We start from the raw sequence: 11983 nt of genomic DNA, 5'->3' as shown, positions 1-11983 counted from the left end.
ATTATAGTGAGGATATGGACTTATATGGACTTTGAGGGGTTTGACAAAGAGGCTCTGCAAGCCTCTGTGGTGGATAGTGATACAGGTGAGGGCCAATAATCTGCCCTCTGCCTCGGAACCAACCCCCCATCCCCGTGTGCCCAGCTATCTTTTCTACTAATGTAAGTGTTAAAAAAACTAATATTATTGATATTTCTCTTAATTATTAATTGTGTGTGCATACCATCATAAAGTTAAGATAATATTTTTACTACAACATAGTTGTGTGTCGTCAAAAAGTGGAGTTTGGGGGTTGGCCCGGTCTCTATTTCAATTAATCCCATATGTTATGTTGTTCACTTTCCGCAGTACCCTGTGGGTTGAATTAACTGCGTAAAGTGAGGGTTGACTGTATGTCTAGTGCCGGTAAGCTTCACTCCACCTAATGGCCAAGTCCCGGTTGTAATTCTTTGGCAAGTGATGATTGAAATTCCAAATAAACAATGTCTTTAGATTCCCAAATCAACATTTAATCTTCAAATTTAGACAAAGAAAAGCACAAGTAAACATAAAATAAGTGAGGAAAGACACTGAAACAGAGGGGAAAATAATCATGAACTCATATGGATCATGTGTTAAGTCTAAATGAGGCAGAGTTTTAATGTAACCAGATGAGGATTGCAAAGCTAAATAGTTTGCATTCCACTTCAAACTACTTTACATACAACCTAACGAAAACTAAACCTTACCGAGATACCATACTATTTACTGTACCCTAGATTTTGGTAGGATAAGGTAAAGTATGTTTGGGTGGCATCAACTGCTAACTGTTTTGTTGACAAATGTTAAAACACCATACGAGTCATTAAGAGTAGATATTGAAGCACAGAAATTCCTTAAATTCATAAAAAAAATTTGTTCCATTTTCTTCTACCATACACAAAATTTCTTTCTATTTGTGTTGCTTTATATTAAACTGCATATTGAGACATAAAAGTTACAAGAAATTTGCATGTCTTGAGCATTGCTTTTGACTTTTTGACATGAGTATGCATGAAGTGGCTGGTAAACAGAGCTATTTGATGAGATTCTGTAAATACTACCCAGTGAAGGATGTGGGAAGGCATGTCCACAATACAGAGAGGGAGTTGGAGAAAATAAATTAAAAACTAAATATCATTAAACTTCTCAGTAAAATATCACATACATATATATGTATATATATATATATATACAGTACATGTTTTTCTTTCAGATTAGCATTCAGAAAATGTATGAACCCCTCAGGTACAAGGGATCTCTCTCTGTTGAATAAAATATCAAGGCGTTAGCCAAATAATATATCAAAAGTAGTGTCTAGTATTGAAGCGACTAGTGGAGATACTGTAGTTTATTCATTATAAACAATAAGTATACAAACTGATTTTGTACAATTACATATCTAGTAAACCTTCTCTCGGGATAGTTGAAACAAATTTTATGACCAAAGTACAAGCTGTAACAACAAGACCAGAGAGTGAAAGGTGGTGGATTAAAATAATCATACTGGTATGTCATACAGTAAAACAAGCCTTCTTAGCCAACCCACAAATTGTTCAGTATGTACAGCTAACAGACTGGAGTATTTGATATAAGTTAAGATTAACAACATTAAGTCACCTTTTCATACAGGATCATGTAAGCGTTGGCTTTCCGTACCTCATCCAGGCTGGCCTCTCTCGCTAACAAATCAGAGGTGTAAAACCATCTGAAAAAATAAATCGTGCATTAAGATTAAAAAATCATTGTCCAAAAAGTGAAAATTTAATATAAAAAAAATCACTGAACAGTACAGTAGTTCTCTATTACCCAAAACTCTACACAAACACATGTACAGGAATTTGTGAGGCAGATAGACAACAACACTACCTTATCCCCCAAATAAATACACGGATGTTCTCATAAACACACTTTAAAATATTTCAACAATGCAACACACCCATAGGCCATTTGCTTCATCAAACTTTAGCTTTTTAAAAATGATGTATCCAAAGCTAAACCTCAGGTACTATCATATTAATTTTACCTATGTAACCTTAGCAAGGTAATCCACATCCCCTATAATATAGGTCATTAATGATTCTCACCACAACGGTGAAAACGTAAAACAGGAGGTCCCCAACTTTCGAACGAACACTGATACAAACGGGGTTAACTTGAAATTTACAGATTTTTATTTAACCAATGACATTTTGTTTTTACTTTCATTTACCGGTACCTTATTTTGTCATTCTACATCTTTTGTCTTAAATTGATTTTAGATGTACATAAGGACTTCGGCTATGATATAGTGGGATTTTAAACATTGTTTTGTAAGTATGGTATGCATACAGCATGTGTTCCGACCTACGTACAAATCCGACTTACGAACGTCCTCAAGAACGGAACCTGTTCGTAACCCGGGAACCCCCTGTATATGACTTGCCTGTTCCTTGTACGTGAACCAATTGGTCCACGACGATAAGTTACAAAGTGTCCACAAAAGACATCTCCCACATGAACAATAACAGCTTTCAGGCGGTACAGCTGCTCGTAGCGAACCCGCCTCACATGGACGAAGGGGCTGGAAAAGAAATACATTTACTGTAGTTGCGTGTGTACATGCATGTTTCCTTTTTTTTTGTCAGTCCACATTTATGACTACTGTATATGTTCTGCAAGGGGGCATAGGAGTGTTTGTACTTTCTCTCTGATGCTTGTACTCGTTTCTTTGACTGGAGGTTTGATCATTTTACTATACATTATTGAAACTACCTAGATAAGCTTTTGTTGTTACTACTTTACTACTAAAAATGAGAGTCCATATGATCACAAAACTTCAGAACTGATAGAAGCTAATACAAAAATTCTAAAGACTACATACAGTACAGGTATCCCTAGATATACAAACGTTCAAGACGCGAAAATACGCTTATACAAATTTCCTGAATTGACATCGCTATTTCAAGAAACAAAAGCGCCCATCTTGGGGAGATGATGCGCAGATATAATCTTGCTCACTAATCATTCCCCCCTCCCTCCTGCCATTCATTGTGTGTGTAAAATGATCTCTCTTTTATGTGTGTGTGTAATTGTGCCATCCTTTCATTATGGCATCCAAGTTGTTCTGCTGAATCTTCAGCTGCCAGTGCTACACTGAAGAAACCACTAAAAGCTGTGACTCTTGAGACAAAGCTGGAAGTAATTAACCGTCATGAACACGGTGATGGCCCGACCAAGATTGGGAAAGATCTTGGTCTAGCTGCTTGTACTGTGGCTACAATTTACGAGCATGCTGAATATATCAACCAAGCAACTGGAAATATTAACAACAGCTGAAGAGAAAGGCAAGACAACCCACCATATGCTCCTTCTTCAGATGCATCACCACCTTCAAACTGCTTCCTGCAGCTTCAGCTTCCAGTCCCACTCCTCCTACCAGCAGATTTTTTGCCATTCCTTCCATCTCTGGTGCGACTGTGGTTTCCTTGGCAGACAGCAGTGATGAGGAGGACAATCCTCCTCATCTCGCTGAATGAAGCCCTTACTCAGCCCACCCCTGCTCACCCCCTTGTGGTGGTGAGCTCAGACTGCCCTCCCATAAGGTAATGTACCAAAGTTAAACAGTATTTTATTTGATTTTTTCATGTGTTTGGTTAGTTAGGCAGGTTTTGTTCTTGTTTGTGAACCGATTTTGTGTTTTGGGGGTATGATATTGAGGTATTTTCTGTCACTTTCCTCCCATATGTTTATCTATTTGTGACACAAAAATTTACCTAACGAATGTTTTTTGGGGAAACTAATCTCGAGAAATACTTGTACTAATTTCATGAATGAAAAGCTAAGTAATGAAATTCTGTTTTATGGCTAAGGAGATGCACGGAAGATCTGTGGGTTACACCACTGTATAATTACCAAAAACCTCCCTGGCTTAACTGTAGTTAAATAGTAGTGTTACCATGCCTAGAAATGGCCAGCTAATGTACTACTTCATCAACAGACCTTGGCCAAAAAATAATACTGTACAGAGGGTATTGGAAAAGAGTACACTTAGGTCACCTGGCTTCAACGTGGGAGGATGTAGCATTCTCACTTATGATGGAGGAGATCGGGTACTGGCAACTGTTTCCCGATGAGTAAGTACTGTTGGGTACACTGTTACCATCTTGTTCCACAACTCTGCGATTTTGTTGTCCCTATTGGAAATTGTATATACAGTAATGTTATTCCAGAAAAATAATATCTACAACTTCTCAAACTCACCTTCGAAATTCCCAGAAGGATTATATACAGTAGTACATGTCGCATTAACTTTATTATATCTTACTACATGAATCCCATGAAATATTTAGCATATGATACCAACATTATGAAACGAAGTTAATACAGTACTTGAGTTAGATGCCAAAATACATCTGATAAATAAGAAGACAACTCCCAGAAAGTCAAATGCTATACCTGGGTGGTAATGGAAGTGGTGTAGGTGAAGGGGTCCATTATAAGGAACTCTGGGAAGATCAAGTGGTCTCGGCGCTTGATTGCTGACCCATTCTCCAGCCACACAGTGCGCTTGATGTGAAAACACAGACAATCTGGAAGCTGAAATTATCAATAATTTTAAACTACGTAACTCTTAAAATGTATTTCTTCAGAAAAAGGCAACACATTTAGTAACTCAAATTCATTTACCAATTACAGTACTGTATATGGTTCAAAGAAAAGAAACAACAGGAGGTGAAAATTTTACAAAGGCATATCTCAATTGATTCCCTGCAGATATTTTGCCATACATGCAGCACTAACTCCTATATGTTTATGTCCTAAGTGGCTTGAGTAATTAGTGACTCATTAGTTCATCAACTGACGTCATTTCCCACCATATGAATCATTCATTAAAGAAAAGATGACCCTTTAATTTAATGAGGTTGAAAGAAAAGTCAATGACTTTGTGTCTTTCCTTAAATTTACTCTTTTGTTAAATTGAGTTTGTGACCAAATGACTGGACCATATGACTACTGTACTGTATTTACCCAAAAGTTTACCAGTTGAAAACCCAGGTCATCTCTTATCATTTGCAACTGAGCCTAATCCATTGTTAAATCTCCCCATTGTAGACATGGCTCTTAGAAGCAAAAGTCAACAATTAAGATATTCAAAGCTTACTTTCCCAATGGTCAGTTGCTTGATAAATGTGGTCTTAATATTGGATCCAGATATCTTTGTACAGTTGTCACAGGTCACATCAGTTACTTTTTCTTGTGTAATGTACGAGTCCAGGAGTTCCTGCAGTGTGACCTCTCCCCATGGCAGTGATGGAAGAGACAAAGACAATGACTCAAAGCTTGTCCACTGAGCAGGGTTCTGAAAGATTAATCACATAGAGAATATTTTCTTATATATCTGCTCATTCTCTCATACTCAGAAAAAGTTTGCATAAATAAAAGTGATTGTTGTTCAGTCAATTTGACCACGGACAGCTGACAAAGCCATGAGAGACTTCTTTCCAGTAGTGTCTTAATTCCAGCAGCATCTGGTGTTCTTAGGCCCAAGCAGTCACCCATCCAAGTACTAACCAGACCCAATATTGCTGGAAGACCTTAGTTGTTGAAGTGCAGTAATAACATTATAATAACAACTCTTGAAAGAAAATCTAACCTAATCATAATTATCTAAGGGTTCTAGTATGAGGTTCAGATTATCTGCTTAAAAAAGTGTTGACTAAATACTCCTATTCACAATAATTTCCCAGCTTTAGTCATTTTGCTATCTTAAATGCTATAAGACTCTTCAGTTCTCCAGAACAAAAGCCTAACTCGCACAATGACCAAATCAATGTGTAACAGTCTTCAGTAAAAAACAAATTCAACTTTCTTATTACATGTACAGTGTATTAAAATTCTTCATGGAGGGTGTAGGATGAGCAATCTTTTGCAGTAGTGCCATACAATAGCCAATACTATACAGTACAATACTGTACTGTACCAGTAATATCTCCCATAATACACAAAGAAATAGATAAAAGTCACGGGATGAAGTTGGTTAAACTGGTACCTGTACTGTAATTGGCACCTTCGAACGTGATAGTAGAAGCTTGGGATGTGAAATTGTATATGCAAAAGTGGGAGCTAGGAAGTGGTAATAATCACAACACCTACCTTTTGTCCGCACAAGGTACACTGCAACTGGCTGGCCAAATATCCCCTGAAAGGACTGTCATGATGATCACCATGAATTTTCCAGTAGGTGTTTTCACTGTCCCGAGCTTGTGTTACAAGAGAGTCCACACACAACTCTCTGTCAGCCTTGTTTCTCCATGCAAAGCCTTTGTAATTTTCATTATCTTCGTTTACACTTTCAGCCACTTGTCCATCAGTTTTATTTCCTTTATAAACTTTGATATCAATATGATTACATTCCGGGGTGGTATCACAAGGACTATCCATGTTAAATGTGTCAGCACTGTTACTGGCTATGTGATTCTCACTTGTACTATGACTTGACTCCTTTACCTTATCACTACCCTCACAACCTTTATTATCACAGCTCTGTTTGTTTGCAACATCAAAAGATGAACCATTGACAATTCTACCATCATTGTAATCTGACTGAGTCTCAGTTCCATTAGCAAAAACCCCAAATGGTTGTTCATGTTTATCTTCAGTCAATATTCCATTTAGTACATTTGATAAAACATTGTTACTTCTAATATCTATATTTGCACTCGTATTTCTTTTTTGTATTTTCTTTTCTTTTACATATTCATGTCTCCTGCCACTATCTTCATCACTCTGTCCCCAGGAATTAGCTTTTACAATCACCCCATCTTGTAGTGAATCCATACAGTTGATATCCACCCACGAGACATCCAGAAGTGAGGGTACAATGGAAGCACTCACAAGCTCATCATCAATAGTGGCAGTGAGTACATGGAAAAGTTCATGGGTGTCTTGTTCTTCTGATGAGATGACCCAGCCATGTCCTCTCAGGGCACTCAGCACTTCCCCAGCACAGGCATCACCATGAAGGTCACTTTCATTATTAAGTACTGTAAGAATGTCATGGAAGACTTGTGATATTCTTGAAAAATACTAAAAGGAGTAATGTACCTTATTCCAAAATCCTTTGTTTCTCCTTTGTGAAAAGTTTGAGGGAGACAAACTACAACAGAGTACAGTATCTAACTAAATAATATTATGACTGACTTTTATTACACAAGCATTAAGTGCAAAAAGTCCTGCACATGATACTGTAAAGTATTTTCAAATGATACAATAGAAAGATTAAATATCCAAAGACATACTATTAATATTAAAAGAATTAAAGTGGAAAGTTAAAGGCATACAAGAGGTAAAAGAACTGACATGATAAACACTGCAAGAGTAGAATACCGAATAACTTAAGAGGAAGGTAAGTCTTGTATACCTTTAACTTTCCACTTTAATTCTTTTAATATTATTACTGTATCATGTTTTTGGATATTTAATGTTTCTATTGTATCAATTGAAAATACTTTACAGTATCATGTGCAGGACTTTTTGCACTTAAACAGTAGTATACTGTATACGAGTGTGTGTTCAAATAAAGGCATTGAAGTTAATGTATTTTCATTTGGAGATACATCAGAGTATACATTCAATCACTCCGTCTTTATTTCCTCAATCATTAGGGAGATAATGAATAAATTGAACTTACACTAATTTAACCTCGTAATGGTTAAAACTGGTTAGACAAATACTGTAACATGGGTCATTGGTTTATCAAGCTCACACTTTGGTAAATGCCATAATAATATACAAGTGGTACACCTACCTTTAAGTAAGTTGTGGAGGGCAGACACTAGTGGTGGCGCCGAGTCCGAAAACTTAGAGCTGAGCCATGTGATGAACAGAGGACAAGATGCCAGTGACTGCACCAAGGCATTCAGAAAGCACGAATTCCCAATATTCGCCAAACCAGGTATATAATCTGAAACCAAAATGAGATAGCAAAAAATTCCAGTCTATGAAAGTAACTCAACAAAACATCCCAAAGCCACTGGATGTAAATAAAGAAAAATTAACATTCTCGATGGAGAAAAAAAAATTAATAATTAGTATTACAAAAAACTTTTTTGTCCTCATGAGATGTACAGTAAAACCATACTGTATCTTGAATGGTAAAATGTCCTTAAGTTGCTGGTTTAGGCATACAATAGATGTAAACAATAATATTAGTTCAGATTAGTTACCCACCTTAACTACTGTAGGATATTTCACCAGAAAACATAAAAGGTTTTGTTTCTTCATGAAATCAATGAAAAGTGCACAAGCAATATGTGTTGAGTAATAAAAAATTTATGATTATTTATAGTTTCCGGTAAGGGATGCCACATAACCAGCACCATATTGTTTTCATCACAATGATAGCGTGTAGGTACAATGGATCTAAATAAAAAATAAATAAATTTTTGGTTAGGTTTTATTTCAGGCGAGTTTAGTTAATTTTTATAATCACAACTTACAAAATGCAGCAGTATATACTGTAATTCAGGAATGTTAGCAGTGACCAGGAGTTTCCGAGGGGGGACTGTTGATATTTTACCTTAAATAAAATGTACTACCAACTAAACTACCTAACCTAAACTAAAATACTGATTTCATTATATTTTAACACTTAAAAAATGGCAAATATTCCATAGTAACCATGCACAGACCCTGCAGTACAGTACATTGATTAGTATACTACATATAGGGAGACACAAAATAAATCTTTATAGAGCTGACAAAACCAAACTTAACAAATCTAACACCACAAATATCAGTAAACATGTCTAACCTAACCAGAGAAACCAGAAGGACCTGACCTAACCCTCCGGTGTGTAAACCTAACCTAACCCAATGAAAAAACAAAAAAAAGGAGGAACTTTAACCAAAACTTAATTCCAAAAGTACTAAATAAAATATATATCTCTCACCTTTCTTTCTCCTTCTCTTGTGTATGTCAGTAGGTCCACCAAATACCACATATACCCCAATAATAACCGCCCCAAACAGAGCTGCAGAGGTGCCCAGGGATAGTGTGATGAACCCCACCTGAACCATCTTGTCTCTACCTCCCTTATTTAACTCCTCTAGTATCGGACGTAATTCTTCATGTCTGTAATATCCGTCGTGTAAACTCCATTTTTATATATCCATTGGAGTTTCTTGTGGGTAGTAATTGTCACCAAGGTAATGTCTCTCTCATCAGCCTCGGTCTACGGCTGCTATTTTGGTTAGTGACTTGGTTAAAAATGGGTTACATAACGAGTATATTATCTTTTATTTTCTTTATATTGGTTATTTCACTTTCAGAAACTATTAAATAAATAATTATTTTATTAGTTTCATCATGTATAAAATTATTGATAGTTATTATTCGCAATTAAATAAACTAATAAGGTCAATTCTACTGGATATAATATTACCTAAGTATTACTGAGTGAACAAACCTGTAGTGTTGAGGGGTTTTAAAGATGTTATTTACTAATAAAAATATATTTCATGATACAAATGATACCTGTACACAGCTTCATTCTCATAATGTTTATTTGTTGGTGGACTAGTGTAATTATTAGCCCGTAATTTATGTATGATATTTATGAAAGCATTGGTGTAAGAACTCTAATTTGTATATAATCAAAATTTGTTTACATTGGGTAGGCTGCCACACTGTATGGCTGCCATGATCTACCACACTGTATGGCTGCTATAATCTACCACACTGTATGGCTGCTATGTATCTACCACACTGTATGGCTGCTATAATCTACCACACTGTATGGCTGCCATGATCTACCACACTGTATGGCTGCTATAATCTACCACACTGTATGGCTGCTATATTTTATCACACTGTATGGCTGCTATATTTTATCACACTGTATGGCTGCCATGATCTACCACACTGTTAATAATAATAATAATAATAATAATAATAATAATAATAATAATAATAATAATAACAATAATAAATAATATTATCATTATTACTGTCATTATTATTATTATTAGCCATTTAATTATAGTGATACTCTGTTGGTCTCTTTAATACCACGGTAACACCTTTAATCATATGAATTAAATGAATTTATATTATACTTTACTTTTATCCTCTTCGCCACTGATCGGCTCGTTAGCCGCTTGGGCGATCGGTCACGTCTCTGTTACGCACTGTTGGCAAGTACTGGGCATGTACCGGCTCCTGAATGTACAGTACCTGAACCTGCTCCAGTGTTGGTCAAGTCTTGTCTTGAGAGAGCTCACACTCGGTGCCGTCACAACACTTTCTGGTAGATTGTTCCAAGAGTTCACCTCACTCCGAAAAAGTTTGCCCTCACAGTTTTCTGGACTTGCGGCTTCTTCAATCTTGACCTGTGACCCCTTGTGGGGCGAGCGTCCGCCAGCTCCAAGTAAGGACACTCGACTGAGTAGTGCCCCTTGAGATGCTTATACACCTCTATTAGGTCACCCCTTGCTCCAATCTCTCAGGGTAGCTGAGACACCGAAGGGTAGGCACCAGTCTGGTGGCCCCCCTTTGAACATTTTCAACCAATTGACAGTCCCTAGCATATCGCGGGGACCAGACGGGGTGACAGTACTCCAGATTGGGAAGCACTTCACTCCTGAAGATCGTTACGAGGGGTGGACCGTCTAGATATCTAATCGACCTTCTTATAAGACCCAATAATGTATTTGCTTGCTTTACCTTCTTCTCGCAATGGCCCGAGAACTTCAGCTCATTGTCAACATACACACCTAGGCCCTTTTCACATTCAGTCTCAAATAGTGCAGTTTTTTCATCCCGTTGGGACATATGGTACGCCTCCTTACCGTTGGTACGCTCCAGGTGCATCCTCTTATACCTCGTGACATTGAATCTCAGCAGCCATTTCTTCGACCATTCTTGGAGCCCACAGAGGTCCTTCTGCAGCTCTTCTTAGTCCACTTGATTCTTGATTTCCCGAAATAACTTGGCGTCATCGGCAAACATTTATATGAAAAAGTGTACAACGTCAGGCATGTCATTTATGAAAGAAACAAACAACAGCGGGCCCAATACACTACCCTGTGGTACCCCGCTTGTGACAGGCACGTAGGATGATTTCGTGCCGTTAATCACCACACACTGCTTGCGGTTATGTAGTTTGGACTTCCCCGAGGCCATCTTTACCTCCGTGCAATTTGTTCCATGACATCCATCAATATTTTGTAGTTTATTCTGGAAAAGTGTTCCACAATTTGACTTCCATTGGGTCACTTGGGTGGGCAGTAGCAAGGATAAGAGACTGTTTTTAGTCCTTGGGCAGTAAGGACTTGCGTGCCTTCTAGGATGGGTTTACTTTGAGATAACAATATCTCCAGTCCAGCCATAAAGACTCTACAGTATATTGTCTGATTTAAGGATATAAGCCAAATCGTTTCTTAGGACAAACACCGTCCCCATGTCTGTTCCTGTCGACAGTGAGATGGAAAATACGGCAACCCTAATTTTAGAAACTAGAATTCTGACTTACGTCTTTAGGAGCAATAAACAAGATTATGTGTACAAGATGGAGTTCTCTAGATCTGAAACAATCCATAGTCGTCTTTATTTCGAAATTAATTAACTTATTTATTTATGCCGGTTAAATCCTGGCAAAGTAAAGAATTACGTATTATACTGATTTCACTTTTGAAAATGATACATAAACATATATTTTAGTTAACAGTTGATCTAATTATATATATATAAAGCTTTTGGATTATATTTTATAGATAAATGGCGCGTTAAGACAGGTAGTTAGGTATATTCATCATCAAAATCCGTGTGGTGGCAGTGGCTCACAGTACACGGCGGCCTCTGATTGGACCGCCTGTAGTATACGCGGGTCAAGACGTGTAAACAATAAAACAAAAGAGCATCAAAGTGGCAGTGTTGGAGGATCAAGTAGAGTTAATGGTGGCAGTGTTGAAGGATCAAGGAGCG

The 11983-nt window shown here is 37.2% G+C and overlaps 1 protein-coding gene across 2 annotated transcripts; it reads right to left on the bottom strand.

Annotated features, from left to right (window-relative positions):
* Positions 1-300: 300 nt before the first annotated feature.
* LOC121865892 (ubiquitin carboxyl-terminal hydrolase 30-like) lies at positions 301-9247 on the bottom strand. Of its 2 annotated transcripts, none has more exons than XM_042365447.1 (8): positions 8952-9247; positions 7808-7963; positions 6154-7043; positions 5162-5359; positions 4456-4596; positions 4057-4193; positions 2444-2581; positions 301-1726 (listed from the first exon to the last, which is right to left on the bottom strand). In XM_042365447.1, the coding sequence occupies exons 1-8, from the start codon at positions 9076-9078 to the stop codon at positions 1630-1632; spliced, it is 1884 nt and encodes a 627-aa protein (XP_042221381.1). In that variant the 5' UTR covers positions 9079-9247; the 3' UTR covers positions 301-1629. The 2 variants fall into 2 exon arrangements, with proteins under 2 accessions (XP_042221381.1, XP_042221382.1); XM_042365448.1 differs by having other exon boundaries at positions 6154-6995.
* Positions 9248-11983: the final 2736 nt, after the last annotated feature.

This window comes from Homarus americanus, unplaced genomic scaffold, assembly GCF_018991925.1.
Source record: "Homarus americanus isolate GMGI-L3 unplaced genomic scaffold, GMGI_Hamer_2.0 scaffold50745, whole genome shotgun sequence".
Lineage (NCBI taxonomy): Eukaryota > Metazoa > Arthropoda > Malacostraca > Decapoda > Nephropidae > Homarus > Homarus americanus.
Note: the sequence above shows the minus strand (reverse complement) of the source record. Positions and strands in the feature narration are given on the sequence as shown.

What these genes read in the sequence shown, in the direction of transcription:
- LOC121865892 (XM_042365447.1), bottom strand. Translation starts at nt 9,078, where the DNA reads ATGGTTCAGGTGGGGTTCATCACACTATCCCTGGGCACCTCTGCAGCT. An exon ending in CAAGAGAAGGAGAAAGAAAG is followed by an intron (nt 7,964 to 8,951) that starts GTGAGAGATATA and finishes TTTTGGTTTCAG; the next exon opens with ATTATATACCTGGTTTGGCG. An exon ending in TCCTCCCACGTTGAAGCCAG is followed by an intron (nt 2,582 to 4,056) that starts GTGACCTAAGTG and finishes TTTCTTTTCCAG; the next exon opens with CCCCTTCGTCCATGTGAGGC.